Here is a 16,143-nt window from a genome sequence, read left to right as displayed (position 1 = left end):
TTGGCAAACAGTAAGTGCCAAATAGTGACCGCCGGTGTACAGACATGAATGTTGTCATTTTCCTCATTTAACTCTCGGCAAGGAAGCAAACCTTTCCTTTAACCGGGACGATGTCATCATGTCTCTAGGCTCTGCTAGCGAGGAAAGGGACGGCAACCAGCCTGATACAACCGTGACAAACTGTGCTAGCTTAGCATTAGCTAAATGATTTGGGACTTTGAGGCAGCTGTATCGGCTTTGAGGTAGACATGGTCCTGCTCCATCCAATAAAACACACCTGAACTCATTACTATTACTGTAACTATTACTATTACGAGTACGAGTATGAGTACTGATTAGCCGCGGAGCTTTTAGCCGCCACGGTAGCTCACCTGGTGGAGCGCCTGCACTAGAGATGTTTTTATTATCTGCAGCTAGCCGACCCATAAACATCCATTATCACCATTCAATAAAGCATACATTCCTCTTCATATTGTTTAGTGCTTCACCGTTGATAGAACAAGGAATAAATAAAGTAGCTACTGTTTATTCCCTTTGTGTTACCGTCCATTGTTTGGTAGCAGAAGGCAGAGGTGTGATCACATTATTCAAGGTGTGTCAGGCTGCGTTTCAACTTATTTATTCCCACAACACTTTGAAGAATAGCAGAAGACAATAAACATAGCATAGCAAAAATAAGGTATGCTTTAAAAGCAACAACTGGAGTCTTGGAGCTATGAATAACGTGGATAGAGATACATCTAACGCCGTCTTTTCTCTCTCCCAAAATACCAATTGGGAATCTGTAATTCATTAACAAAACATATGGAATCATCTCATTCTATTGTCAGTTAATGAGACTACAAACACAGGGAGTACACAATGCGAGCCTGACAGCACGGCGGTGGACTGGGCCATCTGTTACCAACGGCACTTTTCCTCAGATGTCGGGGAGAACCTCTTCTGGGGAAACTCCCACTGAGAGGCATCATCAGCGCTCAATCAAGGCTAAACTCTGACAACCTACAAGGCTTCATGTGTAATTCCTCACGACACGCACTCATCTCAACTCTGAAGTTGATCCTGAGCTGCTCCCCCCCCCCCCCCCCCCTCCGTGCTGCCACCTCCATCCAGCAGAGCTTTTGTCTCCTCGACATGCGAGTCGCCTCGTCTAAACTCAGCTCCGTTGGCGAGAGCCTCAGGGTGAGATCTGAGAAATGTGGAAACGTTTCCCCGTCTAATCCTCCCAGAACGGGAAAGTAAAGTCAGAAACTCACTGCAGGAGACGGGGAACAGCTGCAGTCACACGGATATATGCACACACAGACAGGACACAAAAAGACACCGAACACACATGAGAGAAGATACACCCAGTCTAGACTTACGTCCAGACTCCACAACCCTAATCTATAGTGCAGGAACACAACACACACACACACACACACACACACACACACACTCACACAACTGCAAAACCTTTAATCAGAGTGTCTATTAATAAAGCGGCGGCAGGCTGGCCGTGAGGTCTCCTGCAAGAACATCAGTAACCTAATGAGCTGTGCTCACTTCCTAACACACACCCACACGTACAAATACACACTTTACACACACACTCACACACACACACACACACACACACACACACACACACACACACACACACACACACACACACACACAGAGGCGCTCCCAATCATGATTAGAAGAAGGAAAGAATGAATTTTGTTTTATGGAGACAAATGAAAGAGATTCAAAATGAGACAGTGACCTTTCCAACTTGTCTATGTATGTGTGTGTGTGTGTGTGTGTGTGTGTGTGTGTGTGTGTGTGTGTGTGTGTGTGTGTGTGTGTGTGGTCAGGTAACTTTGGTATTTTTTAACCTGGACACTAATTTCCTCTGTTTTTGTGTCAAGTGACTAATGAGGAGAACTATCTTTTAATTCGGTCCAGTATTGAGGGATAACGCTGCGGCCGCCGGTCACTGAAAGACCCGTTCTCACTTCTACTGCGTCAAATACACACAGACTGTGCAGAAGAAGTGGATGTTGTCATCTCGACGTCGCCCATTGGTTTGTGGACTGACGTTTTGACACCTCGAGTTCGGCGATTTCGCCATCCCTATCTTGGCTTCTTTTGCAACCGGGCAACAACAAACTCCTGTGTCTCCTCTCTCCAACTCTCACTCACGTTTCTACCGTTGTCCTCTGGCAACAAGTCACAGCGACAAACAGAAGGAGAAAGTTAAGAACACTGGTTTATAGACACTTACAAGAACAATCTGAGCCCTTCAGCGGCAGAAACAAACACTTTCAGTGGAGTGAGGTCGACAGTGAGGAGCTGCCCTGAGTGATTACGTTATAGTCCATTTAGTTGCGTTCTCGCTCAATACTGGACCAATTTAAAACAAACTTGTCCCCATTAGTCACTTGGACACAAAAACACGGGAAAAATACCAAAGTTACCCTTTAAGGTGTAGCGTCTAATTCTTTCTTATAATTAAACTAATTGTTGGAATAATTTGAACAGAATGAAATGAAAGAGCAGGAGAGACAAAAGAGGGACGGACAAAAGAGAGAGACAAGAGGAGATAAAAGGCAGACGAGATGAGAAAAGAGGGATGGAAGCAAGAAATCATCTGACAGCATGCAAAGAGAGGTGTAATGACTTTAATTAAATACCATCCTGCCTTTACACTCCCTGTCACTCACTTCTCATTCATCCCTCACTTATCCTTTCAACTCTCTCTTCTCCTGACGTTCTCATGCCGAGATGAAGCTCCCGCCCGATGAAATGCCACAGACAGCAGAGCTGAGGCAAAAGGTTTAAAGTCTATTTCAGTCAGGAGTTTCTCTTCTCTTCTTCTTCTTCTTTTCAAATCCCGCCTTTGTCAACCTCTCACGAGTCTCTAATCAGGTCAAACGCAAAAAAAAATGCAACATTAAACTCAGAGATTTTTCTCAACAACCAAGAAATTTATGTAAAAGTCTAAAAAAATAAGAATAATAAATGAATTCATGTTTGTTTGCTACATCACAGGCTCTACATTGTGTTTGCATGTGTGGGCACACTTGTTCCTGCTTAAACCCCTCAGCAGTGATGCATTAACCTTGGATGATCAGCGGCTCCCCTGTAAATCCACTGGCGCAGATAAAAGAAGAAGCTGGCACTTGGCTCCGGGTGAAGTAACACTCCAACTAATTAAGCACGAAGTTGCTGCCGCGGCCGAAAATATTCCTCAATCAAGTGTTCCGTGAGAGAGGCCGTCGGGTAGAAAGGCACCCGGATGAGTGCAGATGTTTTTCCTCTCTGATCTGCTAAATGTGCGTGAGGGGCGACTTGTGTTGGGTTTTTACTCTGGCTTAGTTCATTTATCCAAAATGACTGCTGCTGAATGTATGAAACTCTCGAGCCTCATCACTAAAACTTCCTGATTCTGAAACCCTATCCCGCCCATTGGTCGTCACCATGTAACTTTTTTTGTACCCGATAAACGGAAGGAGGAGGAGGAGTGACGTGGAGACGGCGTATACGGCTCGGGTAGCGTCAGCGACCTGTCAATCACAGTAAGCCCCGCCCCCAAAGCATCCCCTGCTTTATGGTCTGTTTGACTCTAAATGGACCATCATTTACTAAATGAACATCATGCTGTATTGAAGAAGACTTGAAACTAGAGATTGAGACCATAAACTCATGTTTACAATGTTTACTGAGGTAATAAATCAAGAGAGAAGTAGTCATTTTCTCATAGACTTCTATACAAACAGAGGAGTCGCCCCCTGGTGGACATTAGAGAGAATGCAGGTTTTAAGACACTTCCGCATCGGCTTATCTCGGCAGAACCGGAGGTTGCCGCCTGGAACAAACCAGATATTTTAGACACACACACACACACACACACACACATGCCGAGCCTGTACGGTAGTCTAGGGCAGACTGTGAGAATCAGGCTGACAGCCAAAAGCTTCAATCGCATCAAGAGATTATTATACTCATTAACTTCAAGACCTGTCACGCACACACACACACTCACACACACACACACACACACACACATACACACACAAAAGTAACACACTGACACATGCTCTCTTTCCTACACACACACACACACACACACAAACACAACTGACTCTTAAATCACTTTAGTAGCAGACAACAAGTGTTAAATGTTTTCTCTGACACATAATCACAGTGTGAACAGCTGTGGTGGAGGACGAGGCAAGGTGCAAAAGAAAAACAACAACATCCATTTGAATTTGGCCACATAACTAAATACACGCCATCTGGTTGACAATGCATCCAGATGTTATGACATCGCAGGATAAGTGATGTGTTTGAGTGATTGAAGAACAATTAGTATTTTTAAATTCATGCCATGGTACCATGGTTGTATGTATTCATGTCAGGTCTTCATTACGTTGCTCTGATGACGATCCAACACGTCGGAAATAAACCCATAATAACCCTTCCCCTTTAGAATTCCTTACTGTAAGATGCAGGTGATTTTATTTTAGGGGTCGACAGGAAGTAAAGTTTGACATTGACATGTTTGAAAAAATGCCAGAAAAAAAACAAAGATTGGTAACTAAAGTAATTTGTTTGGAAGTCACTTTGAGACAAATTGCTATCCAAGCTGAGAAATAATTGGCTTTAACTCTAAATCTCAGTTTTCCTCTTCACCATTCGGAAAGTCAATCCCAATATCAGTGAAATTCCACAGTTCTCAATATATAATTAGATACCATTGTAAAAAAAAACAAAGAAAACAAGTCATATGTACTTTCTTGTTCCTGCCAAAAACAAAATTACATTAGAATAGATCATGACAACGTTATATTTTAGCTTCCTTTGCCCCATACTCACTCTGAGCAGAGCCTGAATGCAACATAATGTAACTCAATGCAACCTCTGTTAACGTTAGCTGTTAGCTCCGTTATTTAGCAAAACAAGACTGTGCTGCACACCGGCTGCTAACAGCTCATTTGAACCAGCTCTCCTGCCGTTTTCAACTCCGATTCGTTGTCACAAAATAGCTTCATCAGGGAAATGATCCATCGTCCCTGTGACAATGTTAGTCTCACCCCCTGATCCCCGGTACCTACAGTGCAGTAGAAAAACGAGTAGTTGTTATCTACCTGGTATGTAAGTATCGGTTCTTGTGACTTCCCTAGTCACTATAACATATGTCTCTGTAGTTTAACCGGTCATACGGGGATATATTGACTTAGAAAAGACTGGTGGCATCACACAAGTTAGTTACAAAACAAGAGTTAAAGATGCTATGAGGAACTTGTGGGTGTTGATTTTGGCGGCCCCTGTGGTAAAAGGCGGTAGTGCTTCCGAGCACCAGACCAGACTGTGCCTCCCTTCTCACCAGCGGACCCAGCAATACGACGTGGGTCAAATGTAGACGCAAGAAAGCACATGACCTCATTCATGTTCTTCCCTGTGAGGCCCACATCCACAGATATCAGACTATTTTCAATGCAAAATATTGACCAGATGTGAACCTTTACATGCTCTAAGTTACATCAGGATCGACGCACTGTACACGTGAACACGTGCCAATACAGCGAGGTCGCAAACACTTCCTCCTTTCCAAATGTAACTGCAGTTAAAATGGAAAAATACAGATATTTACGCCTTCGGTGTTTACTTTGTCACAATGTAAAAGACAAGTGCACCCACCTGTGTCGTGTTGTTTCCCAGCTAGCCTTGTTTGATGCGAGGGGAGCATTTCTAATTTCACCAGTTCTGTCGTGCTCGCTAACAGCTGCGTTGCCTCTAGGACTGTGCAGTGTTCTGTCGACGTCCCGTCTATGGACAGCAGGTGATCCCCAGCATGCAATGCTCCACATCTGGTAAAACAAAGAGACGGGTAGAAGAGAGCACTGCAGGAAGGAGTCCTAAAACACGGAAATGAGTTCTACAACATTTTATGTTCTACAACATAAAATACGTCATGTTAACCTCTCATGAATTGGTGGTTGCTAACAAGTGGCTAAATGAGATTACAAAACGCCAACATGCCGACCAGTCCGCTTTCATAGCCTCGTTGTGTTTTCACTCTCGCTCATGCAACCGTGGTGTCGTTCGTTTGTAGCCTAACGCTAGCACTTTACTTCTGGCAATAGCATTCACACTTCAAAAATCCTAAAAGTGGTGCGAGTAACATAAATGTTTGCCACAGGGCTTATTTTATGCAAAAATCCAAAAATCTAATTGATTTTTTGTCGAGGGAACGGGTGCGATGTCTGCTTGGTTTTTGTTCCAGGTTTTCCTGATTAACCCGGATCAACATGCTGCAGAGCTGGTAAACATGATCATCATACAAATTGAATAGGAATGAGTTGTGGCAGAACAAGAACCTCCTCAGTCAACCTGTTCAGTTGACTGAGGTTATTATAGAGCTCGTTTCAGCACTGACACAGAGTTCAAGTGCTTCATGTATATTTCAGAGCCAGACTGAGGCTCGGGGAAATATCCTGTCTCCTCCTGTCTGTGTTAGTTATCGGGCTAGATGTGTGTGAGTGTGTCTTAGAAAGAGAGAGACAGACAGACAGACAGAATAGATTGCATAAATATGCAGCCGTTGCATATCTGTAACCCAACTGCAGCTATCTCTAGTGGGAGAGGAGACATATTGAAGACAAGAAGTTCTGACATCATATGACATCATCACGTTGGTTGTTGTGTTTTCCATGATTCCTAATATTTAGTTGATGTTCAGTGTCCTTTCATGATAACGTTATAAATACACTGTATCACCTGTTAATCAATACTTGTTTCCTATAAAAGTATTTGAAAAGTACTTTTTTTGCCCCTTAGCTTGTATGGCAGAAGGATTCTCGCAATATCACGAGATCATTGGAAAAATCAGGCCGGTATCATCCAGCATTCGTAGCTATACCTGCAGAAAATAATGCGGCGTGATTCGTATCCACTTAGTCATGAAGGAGGAAGTAAACAGACCGCCACGACATGCACCGGGCGGGCGGGAGTGAAGGTGGATGGGTCAAACAAACAGCAACCTTTCAAACCAGGAGGCCACTCTCTGTTTCCCGCGTGAAACGAGAAGTCAGCGGTGATGTTTTTGTCACGTGACTTACGTACTTCAGTGTCGGCTCTTCAGTGGTTATTTTAACCCAAACAATGAACTTTTCCTAAACCTAACCAACTTGTGTTGTTGCCTAAACTTAACTAGGTTGTTTCCTGTGAAGACAGAAGTTTATTTTGTAAAGACCGTATGAATGTAACAAGTGGAAATTTGACACATGTTGTTGGCTTTCATGGGAAAACGCACAAAAAACGGGGAGGAACTTTTGTAGGATCTCATACGAACCTTCGTATGAGGATACGTTGGAAAAATCGAATCTTTAAGGCTTGAAGTAATGTCATTGTGTCTTGTTGGAAAAGATGTTTTCGCTCTTCTACTGACTGCTTCGGTTTGATCGAGGGATAATTCATCTGCCTTGTTACAAACAGCTTCCAATGACTGCTCAAGTGTCTTGCCATTATAATTGAATTGCCTTTGCCCCATACTCACTCTGAAGGAGCTTGAACGCATCATAATGCAACTGATTGGAACCTCCGTTAACGTTAGCTGTTAGCTTTATTCAGTCACTGCTTTACACCTTGATGGTTAAATAAGTAGCGTATCAATACTTTCATCAACTCTGAGCTTCTTTCATCTGGAGTTCATCAGCAGGAGGACAGTTAACAGAGAGTAAATCAAGGTCATGCTAAGCATGAATGTTAGCATATATTGTGTGTGTGTGTGTGTGTGTGTACCTGTCCACCACGCTGCCAGGTTTAACGCGGTCGATGACGATGACCTGCTTGTTTCGGTGATTGGCCGACGTTAGCGTGATACCCAGCATCGCCCCTGGCGACTTGGCGATTTCCACTAACAGTGGACCGGAGGCGTTCGTCACCGTGTCTGATTGAGGGGAAAAAAGGCATTTTAAAAATAATTTAGCTCTGAAGAACAACGGGGACATATTGCAGCAGAGTGCCTTCTTCCATTTCTGTATCACCAACATTAGCAGACGAGCTTGAGGCAAAAGCCGCAACCATCAGATGTGATGTGCAGGGGATTCTTTGCAATGCATTCTGGGTGAGTTTAATTGAGCCGTTACACACTGGGAAAAAAAGGAAGCGCTTGGCCTGAGGCGGCAGAAAATGTCAACATGACAACAAAAAAACATCCAATTTTAGTTTCAAGTGCCATTTTGGTAAAGTCTGGAAACTTTTGCCTCAAGCTTCATGTCTTCTGTGTGTGTGTGTGTGTGTGTGTGTGTGTGGTCTCTCACCCATGATAGTGATGTCATATTCTATCTGGAACAGGGCTTCCTGGCCGCACTGAGCCAAGACGCTGAGGGCGTCGCTGTGGTTGGCGTTGTGCAGCGGCACGCCGTCCACACTGAGGAGACGATCACCGGGACGCAGTGTGTTCTCTCTGAACACACACACGGACGGAAAACAAACAAAAAAGATAACATCGAAGAGAATTCAGAAACAAAACAAACTCAAACAAAATTGAGACCCATCAGGTCAGAAGAAACAATACAGCCCTTGATTTTTATTTTTCCTCTCCTAAAGATTCATCAATTTGTTCTCTTTTTAAAAAAACTCCTTTTTCTAAATCACTCTTTTCTACCTTCAATATCTCAAGTTCAAATACGATGTATTTGTTGACGTATAAAACAACGTATCATCTGTGAAAGAACAAAACAAAAACTTCCTCTTCCATCTCTTTTGTGTCCTCCCCCAACTTCAGTCCTCACTTCCAAAACATCTTTTCCTCTCTCAACATCTCTCTCATGTCGTCATCTTACTTCCTGCTGTCCTACTTGGCCCAAGCTTCTTTCCACTCCTATAGTCGCTGTCTGATCTCATCCTCTTTCCTCTCTCTGTCTCAGACTTACAGGATCGTCTCTCCTCGAGTTCAAACGCAGGACAAACACAGTGGAATCAGCGCTGAGACGGCAGATCTTACTGCTGTCTTCTAAATATCAAGATTTTACATTTTTTAAATCCGACCTGGTTTCATTCAAATTAGGGTATTTTTTTTTTGACAAACAGACTTTTGCAGACTAGATGCTCAATATTCTAAAGGCAATCAAAGGCATATTTCAGGCCATTATTCATTTCCCCAAATTATGCAGCATTTATTTTGTTGTTTTTCATGCAGAGAGCTGCATTAAAGAGCTGCGAGCTGTATTCGAGTGTGAGTAATACAGAGCTGTCACCAGACCAGCCAGAAGTTGTAAAGTGTGACACTAAAAGCCATGAAGCTTCTTAACGACATGATGCGAGCTCAGCCGAGTCCAAAAGGCTGGAATGAGGTTGTATGATAAAAGTATGCTACGAAGGAAGTTTCACAAGGAATATGAAGTCAAGTAAAAACAATTACATGACCAAAACAGAAAGGTTGCAGATTAAAAAAGCTGCAGGTTGTACTCTTAAGATAAACTGTTAAACATGTGGACTCCAATCAAACGTAGACGACAGCAGACATCAGATTTTGGTGTTTGTTCCTCCAGAATCTCTTTTAAAGGTTCTCAAAACACGAAACCAAAAAACAGGCAAAACAACGGTTTCCTTGCATTCATTTAGCTTCCGTAACATGTTTTTTTTTTACCACCTTTTCTATTTGCAGCTGTAGATTTCTCCTTAATTCACCAAAAGTTAAGTTAGAGATGTTGAGTTCAATTACAGACATGTTGAAGACACTACAGGTGAATAGAGTCAACTACTAATAGATATCAGCATGAAACCTCCCCAGTAGGTTACTGACATTAAGACAATTCTTTTTTGTATTACAAGTTTACTGAGATTTTGTTTAAATATGCAATTTAGGCATTATTTAATGGTAATTTTTGGTGAATTAAGGAGAAATCTACAGATGCAAATAGAAAAGGTGGTAAAAAAAACATGTTACGGAAGCTAAATTAATGCAAGTAAACCATTGTTTTTGCCTGTTTTGGGGTTACCCTCGTAACCTGGGGTCGCTCCACTTAAAGATATTAAAATAAATATCAGCCACAGCTTGTAGCTCTAACTCAAGTTGTTTGAAACTCGGAAGTCTTATGGACTTCACTGACATTTAGCCTCTTTTAAAAGCTTGCAGGCTCTCTGACTTCTTTCTGTTCAGACGATGACGCAGTAGAAGCATTTTTCTTGGTGATCCTTCATTAAACAGCACAACGGCTCCAACACATTTTTAGAGTTGGCGCTTCTTTAATTCCCACCGGGTGATGCTAAAAATGTAGGCACTCCTGGGACTGTATGGTGCTGTGGATTAAGTTTCCTCCAATTGTCATATAAATGGGATATAAAGCTGCATGAATATCACATTCGCTTCCCCTGGACTGACCCACATTTTGAAGATGATTTCCTTTGGAAACGCTGTTAGATGAGCTTCGGGGCAAAATAACTCAATAGTAAGATGAATTTCATCTGGGTTTTGTCCAAGTCTTATCAGAGTGTGTGGACCTGTTGAGGACGAACGAGAGTAAGGCCATGAATGATGCAAAATCAACAGATTTGGTTGATCTGCAATCAATTTTGACAAATATACATTGGCTGACAATGAAACGGTCCTTTTACAAGATGTGTTCAAGCTCTCCAACGAGCGTTCATTCACTTGTTCTGTGGAAACACAACTGCTTCGTTTCAGGAAGCCATTCTGCATGTGGTCCTGATTTATTGTCGCATGCAAATCTGTCACAGAAAGTTGCCACAAGAATAAAAATAGCATCTCCCAGTTCTTAAGTCTAGCATCAACTGATTGAAGCTGCTGAGTGATCAGAAGAAAGGGGTTACACTTTATTTGATCAAACTCATCCTGCTGTGTCTTGGCTGGAGTAACAGTGACGAAGCAGCTGAGTAGAATATGTAGTTTTCTAAATGGGACCAAGCAGTGAGCTTTGTGTGATTGCAATAAAGCAAAAGAAAAAGGTGTCTTATAGCAAGATGTTGTTGTATCAGGAGCCTTATTTACATCAGTTGTAGTGTATATAAATACTAACATGTCTATGAGATCAGCTTCAGGAGAACATAGCAGTGAACTAAATCGATCTATTACCAACAATCCTTTGGTGACCAATTCACCCAACTGCACTAAAAACGTGTTTTCTTTACAAAGTGATGACATGATGTTGTTTTTTGTTCTCACACTGCATCATTTATGGCATTATATGCTTGCTTTGTAATTAGAGTGCACCTTTAGCTAACATTCTGTTGTCATTGCCACTTGAAAGACAAAGCTGTACCTTGTTTAGGTTTAATGGCTTCATGTTGAGTCCGCTCTTGACCAAAGCATGTGTAATAAGTTAAGATGGCCTCGTACACTCCTCAAACAGGAAGTGGAAGAGGCCAACTGTCTGTGTTCATGGGGGGGTTCTACCACAAGTAGATGACGCTTCATCGACAGAATGAGGGTTTCTAGGCAATTGTATTAAAACGGGTTTTATTACTTGAAGCTTCAGGTTAGTGATGGACGGAAGAAACCATATGAAGCTTTTGGGCTTTTTTTCTATTTGGGCCAAAAAAGATGAAATGCTTTGGTGCTTAAAACACATCGACATCTAGTGGCTTGCAAAACATTTAACCTTCAAGATGGGGCGAAGCACTAAAACACCTCGCTGATTCGAAAGGTTTTGCTCTCATGTGCCACAAAAGTTCAACAAGACTGCATGTTTATCATTAAATCTGTCACAGCTTTGATCAGAGGTGCTGGATTAAATGTATATGGATATTTGCAACTTCTTGGGGAAAAATAATGAATATATACAACGTCCAAAAGTTCTACAAAATAATATTGCTGACAAATGACCGTTATATAGCTTATTGGTACAAAAGAACCCAAAAACTGGAAATCAAGAAAGAAAGCAGATCAGAAAGCAACAACAACCAACGATATCTAATCAGACTTTCAACCAACCAATCAGCCCAAAGTCCAGCATATTTGAATAAGGAGAAAAACATCTACAATGAGCAAACATGAAGACCATCCAACGTATTATGAATGGAATTGCATTTGTTGTTATCAAGGTAAATGCAACTATCTATTGAGATATAGATTGTATAGATTTAAATTCTGTAAAAGCCACTCCTTACTCTGTTACATTCACTGCAAATCCATAACTTACATATGTCTTATTCAACAGGAAATGAGAAGTGCATCTTTTTTTTTTCCAGGAGGACTTATAATATAATTCATGCACTGGATCTACAGAAGGTTGAACCACTGCTGCGCTACATCAGTTAAACAGTCGCCAAGCTGACATTTATAGGAAAATGTCATGGATTATTGTCTAAACATGAAGACTGAGACAGACACATGACGACGACATTAAAGGGAAATGAGGTGATTCATGCTGCTGCAGCTGTGAGTAACACATAACTGTCAACATACCAGTGATGGTCACAGGATCTGACACCATTATCCTTGGGGTTTATTCGCATGAGGGCGCAGACAAAACTCCCAGACTCCTGACTGGAACTGGCCGAGATGTGCCGCTGTTGGTTTAAACTCAATGGAGGCCAGTGTCTGGCTTTCATTTTTCCTAGACTTCCCTTTTCACCCCCATAAGAGACTGTCTCAGTACAACTGTATGAGCATGAATATGTTTGTTTCTGTGAGCATGCATGTGTCTGACAGTACAGTATATGCGGGTTTAAGGTTGCATGAGTTTGCAGTCAGTGCTACCTGTCTGCAGGACCTCCTGGCCTGACGTAGGTGACCACTAGGGGGCGTGACTTGTGCCAGTCCTCGTGGGTACCACCTGCAAGAAGAGCAAAGGTGAAAGCTGATGACATCAAATCAACCCGTTCTCACTTATAACTCTTGTCAAATACCGCAGCTTGGTCATAGCACCCTTTGGCTTCTGTATGGGACTTATAACCCATCCACCATCTTATTAAATGGTCAGTGCAGCAAGAAAGTCTATGTGGGGTGATTGGTAGGGCGGGTTGGATGGAACAAACATAGGACTTGAAATACAGATTCCAAAAGGATTCTTCCTGACGGTCTGAGGTTCTACCCAGAACCATTTACTTCTGATGAGCCCTTCAACGGAAGGGTTTTGAGAGATGAGAGTTTTCCGACAATTCTTTGCAACACTTAGGGTTTCGTTAAGAAATCTTTTTATCCAAATATCCCTTTTTTGAAGAAAGAGTTGTCAAAACATCACCTACCAGCCACACACCCCGAAAAACTGTGATTGTGAACTATGATTATTGTGGGTTGCGTTGCACCACATCTAACGTGCTGGACATGGGTCCAATGGTCTCAGGTTAACATGTTAAACTAAAACAATTGTAAGGTGGAGGAAAATCTATGCTAAATATAAGTAAATATAAGAGGGTTCTCAGTAGAACCCTTGTAAGCAACCCCACCAAAGCTGACACCGGAGGGTTTTCAGTTCTAACACAAATAAATGTTCAAACCTTACATTTGTTTTAAACAGTTATACTTCTCCGTTTAGTGACACCATTCCAATATGGCGCCATGTCAAGCATTACTAGTCATATAGTTCTCTAAATGTATTTCACTGATGGTTACCTCTCATGACGAAACCAAAGCTGCTCCCCTCTTTGTGCAAACAGATGTCGATGGTCTTTGATATAACCCCCGAGGTGCTGTCTGGTGCTTTGAGAACGAGAGAGGTAGAGCGACAGAAAGAGAGAGAGAGAGACAGAGAGGGGCAAGTTATTCATTTTAGAGAAAGAATTCATGCTGCAGCTGTTAAATATTTCTGCTCCATAATGAGGTGCAACTAAAGTTTTGTTCATTTAATCCATTTTACAGCAGGCTAATGGAGCCTAAACATTTAATACAGAAAAATAAAGAGTATGAATAATGACTTAAAGTAATGAGACAATGCAACACGACAAGAAACACACGTTTTAAATGTTGATGATCTAGTTTTAATAAAATAGAAAAATATGTGAATGAGAAGGAAATAGGAAACAATTGGACAATTACGCATCTCACAATATACATGTTCAGTGCTGTAACCACCATTTTTCTCTCACCTTAAGTTGTTTGAACTGAACGTACTATACCGTAACACTAACCAAGTGTTTCGTAGCCCCCACCATAACTCCAGTAGATAACACGACTAAAAACAAAACTTTAGCGAATATATTCCAAGGTTTTGCTTCATTGTCAAATATTGACCTTTTTGTCTGCTGATTATGTTGGGTTTTTCCCATTGTGCTAATGTTGGACTCTACTTTACTGGAGCTAGTACTTTATGACCCTAAAAGCAATGTGAGTGTATTCGTATGTACCTGTAGGGGGCAGTTCGTACTCCACCTCCAGCAGAACTCTCTCTCCTACGTTCTTCAGTAAGCTGATGATCTCTTCGTGGCGCAGTTTGGTCAGATTGATGCCGTTCACCGACTTGATGTAGTCGCCAACATTTAGCTGGTCACTCCTGCACAGAAGAGGAATGAATGAAGTACAAGCGTGAGGAAAGGGCACCTGGTTTAATCCCTTGACTGTGCGAAAGAAGGGAACGTAGAGACGGTGACGTCACCCATTGGTTTGTGAACTACGCTTTTGAAGCCTTGAGGTAGCATTTTGGCGGTTGCCATCTTGTTTTTTTGTAACCAAAAGTGACACCAGAGGGTGGAGCTAAGTACACCCGAATGGATACAACTAACTTTTATGAACTGAAAAAAACACAAGAGGTTAAAGTCGCAAAACAAAAACACGGACAACTACCAGACACTGTGGTAGTGACCTGTCAATCGCAGTAAGCCCCGCCCTAAAGTATCCCCTGCTTTATGGTCTGTTTGACTCTAAATGGACCATCATTTACTAAATGAACATCATGCTGTATTGAAGAAGACTTGAAACTAGAGATTGAGACCATAAACTCATGTTTACAATGTTTACTGAGGTAATAAATCAAGAGAGAAGTGGAGTCATTTTCTCATAGACTTCTATACAGCCAGAGGAGTCGCCCCCTGCTGGTCATTAGAGAGAATGCAGCTTTAAGGCACTTCAGCATTGGCTTCACTTTTCAGACCCGGAGGTTGCCGCCTGGTTTAATCACATGGTGGAACGACCACATTTTGTTTTGGAAATATATTTTTTTGTTCACTCCTGAGCGTTATCGTGAGATGTTTTTTTATTACAGAATCTATTCTTCCACCACTTCCTTGCTGGTGTTGCACCCACCTGGCCGCCAGTCCTCCGGGTCGCAGGTTCGATACCCGCGGTTTCCCGTCCTTGTCGGTTCCTCCCGAGATGGTGAGGCCCAGTGTGCTGCCTTCTTTCTTCACCAGCTCCACCAGGGTCACCCCCCGCAGAGCTTCTAACCAAAAACACACACACACACATAAAGACAAATACACACACACAGACAGATGTGCACACACACACAGACACACACAGTCGAACACACAAATACAGCAGAGAGGTGGAAAGTGGTTAGCGGAGGCCCCTCTGTTCATTCTGATTCCCGGATTAAAGGGAAGCCGAGTTACAAGAAAGATAAATCAAAAGATGTTTGCTGCCGAGTGTCCTTGAGTGAGACACTGATCCCCCCTGTCTGCTCAATATAAGAGAGTCAGCTTTAACGTAAATGTGAGGATCAGATAAGATAAGCATCCGTTAATGAGAATTAACAAAACCTCAGTGTGTCATGAATTTCATTTCACTTGAAGTGTTGGCAGGGATGGAAAGGCCTTGAAAGGTCAAAGCACATCATCAATAGCAGCAACCAGTCGCATGAGTCTTCAGCCTAAAGTCTGAGTGTTAGAACTGATTCATTTAGGACAGAAACAACTTTATGAAAAATCTAAACAATACATATTCAAGTATTTGGACTGCAGGTTATTCACTACATGATGCTTTAGAGATCTGTTTTCCCTGAAAGGTTCTTCTATTGTGGTTCAATACAACATTAAAAAGTAAAAGAAGCGGGAATACCTCTTTAGAGGTATTTATTGTACTGTATGACACTTACAATCCACATTAAAAACCTGACTGTGTGACTATCCATTTAGATTTTAATCAGTTACTTCAAATTTAAGTAGACAAAAGAATATAAATGCTCTATGGTTCAAAATCAGGAAGTCATAGTTTACGTTGTTTGCACTTTGAGGCGTCAACAGTTTTACAGACGCCTCTTTGACAATGGTGGT

General features: G+C 42.0%; 1 protein-coding gene across 1 annotated transcript in view; it reads right to left on the bottom strand.

Annotated features, from left to right (window-relative positions):
• LOC306694274 (glutamate receptor-interacting protein 2-like) overlaps nucleotides 1-16,143 on the bottom strand; it is a gene marked incomplete at both ends in the record, with an annotated part of 149,204 nt that overhangs the window by 23,777 nt on the left and 109,284 nt on the right. Inside the window, 7 exons of the mRNA XM_079157047.1 lie at nucleotides 5,668-5,837; nucleotides 7,771-7,918; nucleotides 8,292-8,437; nucleotides 12,695-12,770; nucleotides 13,550-13,636; nucleotides 14,281-14,426; nucleotides 15,176-15,311. Of these exons, the coding sequence (XP_079013173.1) occupies nucleotides 5,668-5,837; nucleotides 7,771-7,918; nucleotides 8,292-8,437; nucleotides 12,695-12,770; nucleotides 13,550-13,636; nucleotides 14,281-14,426; nucleotides 15,176-15,311 (909 nt within the window). The remainder of the gene's footprint in view (nucleotides 1-5,667; nucleotides 5,838-7,770; nucleotides 7,919-8,291; nucleotides 8,438-12,694; nucleotides 12,771-13,549; nucleotides 13,637-14,280; nucleotides 14,427-15,175; nucleotides 15,312-16,143) is intronic.

The sequence above is a fragment of the Pholis gunnellus genome (assembly GCF_910591455.1).
Source record: "Pholis gunnellus genome assembly, chromosome: 3".
Classification (NCBI taxonomy): domain Eukaryota; kingdom Metazoa; phylum Chordata; class Actinopteri; order Perciformes; family Pholidae; genus Pholis; species Pholis gunnellus.
This window is presented reverse-complemented; position numbering and strand designations above follow the sequence as displayed.